The 8,174-nt window shown below is 48.7% G+C and overlaps 1 protein-coding gene across 1 annotated transcript; it reads right to left on the bottom strand.

The window, feature by feature from the left end:
* Nucleotides 1-5,389: 5,389 nt before the first annotated feature.
* Nucleotides 5,390-7,860, bottom strand: foxj1b (forkhead box J1b; the record flags this gene model as incomplete). The annotated part of the gene is made up of 2 exons (XM_084456151.1): nucleotides 5,390-6,295; nucleotides 7,282-7,860. 2 exons carry the CDS (start codon nucleotides 7,858-7,860, stop codon nucleotides 5,390-5,392), a joined length of 1,485 nt encoding a protein of 494 aa, XP_084312277.1.
* Between the last annotated feature and the right edge of the window lie 314 nt (nucleotides 7,861-8,174).

Raw genomic sequence — 8,174 nt, 5'->3', positions numbered from 1 at the left:
GCACACATCTTGTTCAGTGCGCTCCTCTTCTGAGAGGCCAGAAGCAGGGTAATAGACGTGCTCTCAGCGAGGCGCAGCTCGGGAGCTGATGGACTCCTATAGGACGCAAACGCCCGGGGAGGAGAACATCATTTTCAGCCTGAGGTCAGGAGAGCGGGCGCCGTTGGCTATTCATGAGATTCACGGCGAAGCTACGAGCGTGATGCCGTCCGCGCCGGCCACATCGGAGGGCCTGTCGCCGCTCTGCACGCGTGTTCTGGCGGAGGCGGACACGCCAGGTACCTGGTAAACAACGGCGTCACCGCCACTTAGGAGCAGGGAGGGTCTGCTCGATGTTCGCCAGGATTCACCGTTGCAGTCCTGCAGTATGTGTCCCTCAGGCGGTCTTTGATGCTGAACAGTCCTTTCATCTGTATTAGCGATCTGAGTCTGAGTCTGTCACCATCAATCCTTCTGTTTGTTATTTTGTGGGACGCCGCCACAGTGAGCTTCTCCTTGATTACCCCCCCCCCCCCCCCTCCTCCTCCAACACACGCACACACAGACACGCACACACACACACACACACACACACCACACACGCAGGGTCTGGCCTCCAGCACAGCCAGACTCAGGCTCTGAATGGAACCTCTTTAGTCGCCCTCCATACAGCTCATCTCTCTAATTACCTCCTGTCCAGCAGAGAGGGGGAGGGGGTGTGCGTGCGTGCGTGCGTTCGTGTGTGCGCGTGTGTGTGTGTGTGTGTAAGAGAGAGAGAGAGCTCTTACTGGAATAAAAAGAATCAACACATCGAAACCACAACAACATTTCCTGGACTGATAAAGGACATGCTAGCAGTGGGTATGATTGAGTGAGGTCTTGTGCGTTTGGCTGTGCGTGTGTGTGTGTGTGTGTGTGTGTGTGTGTGTGTGTGTGTGTGTGTGTGTGTGTGTGCGTGCGTGCGTGTGTGAGGTAGGTGGGAAATTACATTATAAGGTGTAGTTGTCATTAATCAAAGCCACATAGAGTGGTTGATTTATTGGCTGTGAGGACAATACCACTAAACAGCATTCAATACAACCTGTTGAAAGCATTTAATGTGCACACAGCTAGACACACACACACACACACACACACACATACACACACACACACACATACACATACACACTCACAATCTTCTATACACAATACACAATAAGTACTTCACTGTGTACTTTTATATAAACACTGATTTATAGGGCCTTGATAGTGTATGTGTAACATTGTTAGAAATTATATAACTGTATGAAATATAATAACAAACATAACAAAAATCTTATAATTATTTGATTTATTGTTTTTTTTATTCATTTATTTTACACAGCAGGAAACCTACTCCTTACTTGTGACCCCATTTCCTATATGTCACCCCTTAAATGTTAGTGTCCCCTCACCTCTGCCTTATTCCTGCGTGTGTGCCGGGGGAAAGAGGCTAACAAATGTGGAGGAACTGTTTCCTGATTTTCTGCTCATTTTTCGACGACAGTTTAATACATGGCCTAAGACCAAAAGAGAGAAGTGTCCGCCTCATCAGTTAAAGAAGCAATACACAACGCAGACAGACACCGGTTACATATGGAGGATTTGGAATAAACAGAGAACATCATATTGCTAGAAAACCAGCCACTCAGACGCTCCAAACAAACACCTCCAGCTGCAGGGATGCGTGCTTCCTCTCATAATGGAACATGTCCCGCAAAATGGAAACTTCATTTACATATCATGCATAAACAACAGGCCATTGGAAACCCCATTGCGGGGTATTTCCTGTCCAAGCCCCTCCACTAAGGTGAAAAACAAAGAGGGCAGAACGCTCAAGACAACTGTGATGTAATACCCTCTTCAGCGAATCGGGACACTGCGGCGATTAGTATCTCAATGATCTGGGCCTCGATCAGTGCCTGTAATCACCATGGAGATAGAGTAAACTGTAATCCCCATGTAGTTAAAGCAGAATAGCTTCTACAGTACTACAATAGTACTACATCTCATTGTAAATCACCCTCTATGCCGATGACAGTCAGACAATGCGCTACTACCTCAAGTACTCCATGGGTAGACTGAGTATCTTCTGCTCGATAGCATCTCCTATCTATTCTGCTACGAGTTACTGGGGGCTGTTCTCTTCCCTCTCATTGGTCTTCTGTGTCCTATGGGGGGGTTTCCTCTATCACTCAGAATCACTAGCTCTAGGTGCCCCCTGTCTAATCTGGGGTGGCTCAGAGGGTACCAAGGGGATGATAAAACACAAAGACACACACACACACACACACACCTGTGCAACACACACACACACACACACTCTTTACAGAGCTACCAATCAGTGTCTGAGCGTGATGCCAGGGGAGCTATAAAGCAGGCCAGCGCCGGTCCGGTGTGACAGGCCATCTTGTTCCTGGTGGTGCCGGCCGTGTCCGCGTGCTGGGCCCCCCCCCATGTCTGAATAGAGCTACAGGACCCTGCCTCCATGGAGATAATGTTATCACACCCCGCCATGGGACGCCCATCTCAAGCCTTATACATACACACACACACGCACAAACACGCACATGCATATGCACGCACGCATGCACACACACACACACACAGACATGGATGCACGCACGCACATACACACACACACACACACACACATCTACATGTGTATGCACGTGCACACACACACACACACACACACACACGCGCGTACACACACACACAGCCCTCCCCAAACAGACTCTCTTATGTGGATTTCACCCATGGAGATATTACAATAGATATCAGCAGCTCCCCACAGTCACTCAGAGCGAATAGGATCAGACCCGCCACCTTTATGAGCTATTTCACTAACAGGTCCTTTGGTGCCATATGTATCATCACAGATCAGCGTTGGTAGGTGAGCCAATAAGAGGCGGCCACAGCTCCCCCCGCATGGTCCCCGCTGTTTCCAGGAATCCCAGCTATTCCACCAATCCCAAAAGACCCCCACATATGACCCTCCCACCCCGGGGAGCAGGATTGGATAATCCCGCATTTCTCACTTTTTCTCCCCATTTTCAATTAAAAAGAGATTTGAAGTGGAAAAGCCCGTTTTCATAGTTGCAGCCTGTGGGCCTGAAATACCTCTACGGCTGGCGACGGCGACAAATGAAGTCTGTAACAAATTCATTGTTCGTGTGTGTGTGTGTGTGTGTGTGTGTGTGTGTGTGTGTGTGTGTGTGTGTGTGTGTGTGTGTTAAACAACTGGACTTCAGCCCTAGCGTGACCGCACCTCGCCCTGACAGGTGAAACATCGTGCCCTAAACATGCCCTTACCTGCCTGCTATCTCTCTCTCTCTCCCTCCCTCTCCTTCTCTTTATCTCTTTATCTCTTTCTCTCCCTCACTCTCTCTCCCCCTCTCCTTCTCTTTATCCTTCTTCCTCTCTCTCTCTCTCTCTCTCTCTCTCTCTCACTCTCTCTTGCACCTCTCCCTCTAGCTGTGACCAGAGACCGCTCTGACCTGATACAGAGCCAGACTGAACAGCATTATGAGTACGACTTCAATAGATGTTGAAACACTGTGAGAGCGTTCAGGCAAGTCTGGACCTGACTGGGACCAGGATGTGAAGCATGTCTGTGATCATATTAACCTTGAGCTAGTTTCATATGACAAACGAAGGAGATGCAACTTCTAAAATGACATTTATTGCATTGGGGTATGATTGCATTGTCGGACAACATAAAAAGGTACAACTGAAAACAAAGTTGATGAGCCATACAGTATCACATTTGATCCTTGTTTCACAGTGACTCAATCAAATATGATCATTTGGACTGTAATTCTGTTATCCATTAAATAATTTCCCCCAAAGCACATAACTATTTGTTAATGTTATCATCCCCTTGTTCAAGTCCATATTCTGTGAGATTTTATGAAATATACAAATACAAAAATCATACACCAAAGTAATCAATATATATGAAAAAAAAATCCATCACCAGTGATAGAATAAAGACACACCAGTCCTCTGAATAATTGTGTTATACTGTAGTATAGTATCCGATACCATATTATCAATCAACCAATCAACCAACCAATCAACCAATCAATCAACCAACCAACCAACCAACCAACCAACCAATCAATCAATCAATCAATCAACCAATCAATCAATCAGTCAACTGCAGAATCCAGATCAAACTCATTGTCAATTTTCAATCAAATGCATGTTTGGCAGATTCAATCAAAAGGTATCCAGCTGAGAGCAGGTTTTAGCCATTAGGGAGAGAGAGAAAAAACAGTTTTAAACAAAATGATGAATGGATTTATGTTATTGCTGTCCAGTAATGGCCGACAGATACAGCATGCAGATACTCATCATAGCATGGGAAAAGATTGACGGCATACTTGTGCACTGCAGATAATATGAACAAAATGTTTTTCATATGAATCAACAAAAACCACGGTAACTGTTAATCAAAGTGCATATTTTGTTTTGATGACTGACTGGAAGGCAATTCAGCTCAGCTCCGCTTCTACCCCCCCCCCCCCCCCCCATTACCACCCCCAACCCCCATCTCTCTGCTTTGCAAGACGACTATGGATAAATACCCATCCCTAACCCATATAATCTAGGTAATAGATATATTATGTTGATAAATTGAAACACATATATGGATATTTGATCATTCCTAATCTCTGACTATGATTCAACACTAAAAATGTCATCTCATTAATCTCTTCCAGACCACGGTGGAACCAAACACAAATCATCGGTCACAAACTTACAGCATAGATCCTCCACAAGGGCAAGAGATGTCCAGGTCATACAACATAAACCTAGAGAGTTGAACTCTGTAGCAGTGTGTACAATGCTAACATAGCAAAACGGTGGTCTGTAGGCCAGACTGTTCCGTTACCTTGAGCCAGTGCTTGTAGTAAGTATTGAGAGTGCCATGAGGAAGAAGGGATTCTGTGTGTCCTCCAAGCGTACCTTTTTGTATTGAAGCCAGCCTTGAAGTCTTTCAAACATGTCTGCGGCCCACTATACAAACAAAACCCACTTCCTTAAAGCCACAAGCCAGTCTTCAGCTTCTCTGTGGTGAGCAGCAGGCTGTCTAGACTAACAAGTCCACCAGTGGGTTCCTCCAATTTCAATATATAACCTGGCTGGGGGAACCTGCTCCATGGACTGTACATCTTTTTTAACCCCATGTATTTGGGAAATATCTTCGAGAAAATCCATATTTGTGAAATCAACATACACGGGAGCACACAGAGATAACCCTTAAAAGGTTACCCATATATCCGTGAAAAACCCTACATATTTAACAATCATTGGGTTAGTGGGTCTGGTTCTCTACAAGTGTGTGTGTGTGGGGGGGGGGGGTTCAGTGCCATTCTGGAGGTCACATGTAGGCCTGCTGGACCCTCTCCCAGGGCTGCACCTCGGAGAAGAAGCCGTCGCACAGAGAGAAGCCCTGGTCCAGACCCAGGGGGATCACCTGCAGCTCCTCTTTGATCTCCTCCCAGGGGTGCACCCCCTCCACCACCACCTGCTGCTCCGGGAACAGCGTGGGCTCCTCGAACGGGTGCAGGGGATGGAGCGGCACCTGTAACAACTGATCCTGGTGCTGCTGCTGCTGGAGGTGGATGTCGCCCATCACGTTACATCCCGTCAGCTCGACGTAGCCGTAGGAGAGAGGGTGGTTCTGGTTCTGGGCCTCGCCCTCTCCGCACCACCTCTCCTGCCCGGCGGAGAGCCTGCCGTGCAGACTCAGGTCCAGCTCGCAGCCCAGGGAGGTCAGCGCCGTGTTGATGTCCAGGTCCTCGAAGGCGGCGGTGCTGCAGCTCCCACCCAGGACGTCGTCGAACACGGACGCCAGGTCGAAGTCCCCCCTCAGCACGACGTCGGCCCCACCGTTGGCCTCCGTCGCTAGCAAGGGGGACTTGGGCATCCGAACCAGCTTGCTGTTGTGCTTGGGAGAGAGGTGTTTGCGCTTGCTGCCCACCCCGAACCCTCCATGGTAGGCCCCCGTGCCTGAGCGGGGGCCATTTTGGCTCCCCTGGGCGCAGGAGGGGCCACCGCCGCTGCCATAGATGGTCTCCGGGCCCTGCGGCAGTTTGTTCTGTCTGTGGCCCCCGTCGCCGCCGTAGTGGCTGGCGGACATCCTCCGGCGTTTAAAGATGCCGTTGACGAACATGTGGGCGTACTGGGGGTCAATCTGCCAGAAGCCCCCCTTCCCCGGTTCGTCCTTCTGCCGGGGAACCTTCATGAAGCACTTGTTGAGGGAGAGGTTGTGACGGATGGAGTTCTGAGGGGATGACAAAACGGTACATATTCCATTGACATTGTAGATTGTAGATTGTTTATATACATTTTATATACATTGTGTATATGTGTGTGTGTGTGTGTGTGTGCGTGCGTGTGTGTGCGTGTGTGTGTGTGCGTGCGTGCGTGCGCGTGCGTGTGTGTGTGTGTGTGTGTGTGTGCGCGCGTGTGTGTGCATATGCATGTGTGTGTATGTTTGTTTGTGGCTTTGTGTGGGTATGTGTGCGCGCGCACATGCATGTGTGTGTATGTTTGTTTGTGTGTGTGTGTGTGTGTGTGTGTGTGTGTGTGTGTGTGTGTGTGTGTGTGTGTGTGAGAGAGAGAGAGAGAGACAGAAGAGAAAGAGAGATAAAGGCATGTAAAGGGAGGAGGGGGTATTGTTGTTGTTTGTATAGGGAAGCAAATGTACCTAATGAGGCTTTCAAGAAACAGCGCTCAGTGCATTTCAAACATGATCAGCTGTGCCTGGCTGCCAACTCTCGCAGGGATCCTCATTAACACACTGACACACACACACACACACACACACACGCGCACACACACACGCACTCTTCTCTCCCTCCCCCTACCTAGAACACTTGTCTCTGAACCCAAGAGACAAAAACCCTACTAGAACACTTGGAGGCTGAACATTTCCGAGAGAGATGGATGTAGAACAAACATTCATTATCTCCAAAGGTCGAGCATACCTCATTCATTATGTAAGCCTAGGATATTGTTATACAATATTATTTAAAAAAACTGCCTTTTGTTCTTCATTCAATCACAATAAATGATTATATTCTTCTCACGTAACAAAATGGGTATTTATTTAGAAGGTGTGTCATAACCCCTCTCCCTGCCTCGACAAACAGCTCATCAATAATATACAGAGAGAGAGAGAGAGAGGGACAGAGGGAGGGAGAGAGAGAGAGAGAGAGAGAGAGAGAGAGAGAGAGAGAGAGAGAGAGGGAGAGAGAGGTAATTTACCTGCCAGCTGGGCTCTGCGTGTCTGTAGTAGCAGAAGTTTTCTGTGATCCAGTTATAGATGGTGGAGAGTGTGACCTTGGGCTGGTTACTGGCTTGCATGGCCATGCATATGAGAGACGCGTAGGAATACGGTGGTTTGACTTTAGGGTTTCTCTTGTAGTCGACCTCCTCCGGCGGACCGAGCTGCGTTGTGATCTGCTGGTGGCGGTCGTGAGGGTAGTGCAGGTTCTGTGCGTAATTCGCAACTGGCGTGTCCGTGGAGCTACCGGAGGTAACGGGGCTACCGAGGCAGAGAGGCATCCCTGTAGCAGCGGTGTCTCCGGCCGGCGGACTGGAGGGGGAGTCGGTGCTGCGGGGGTACAGACGCTTGTGGTGGAGCAGGTGCTGCTGTGACGGGCAGCCGGAGCCGGTGGGTCGGCTCTCCGGGTCCGCGCTGAGGATGGAGAAGTTCTGGAGCCAGTGGAGACTGGTGAGGCTGTCGTCCTGACTGAGAGGACCAGCCTCGCCGCCCTCCGGGTGCACCTGCAGCCATTTCTCTTTAAACTTGGCGGCGATCTCGGGGCTCATCAGAACGGGCATTCTGTTGTGCGTAACTCACGGGCGCCGACAAAAATCCCCTCAATAAACGTCAAGGGATGACCAGATGTCCTATATGAAATAATACAGATTTGAATGAATACAAACCAAATAAAAAAAATAAAAAATAAAAAAGAACTCTAGATCATTGAAGCGTAGACGAGTGACATCACAATACGGCGAAATGCCCAAATGCCTATGCAAATCAAGAATGTTGACGTTGAATCATATATGATAAATCGATATTTACCCACCTTAAATTCAGTCCCAGCGATAAGGAACGGGAACTAAGAGCGAGCACCTGTTGCAGAGAGATG

The sequence above is a fragment of the Borostomias antarcticus genome (assembly GCF_949987555.1).
Source record: "Borostomias antarcticus genome assembly, chromosome: 22".
NCBI classification, from domain to species: domain Eukaryota; kingdom Metazoa; phylum Chordata; class Actinopteri; order Stomiiformes; family Stomiidae; genus Borostomias; species Borostomias antarcticus.
This window is presented reverse-complemented; position numbering and strand designations above follow the sequence as displayed.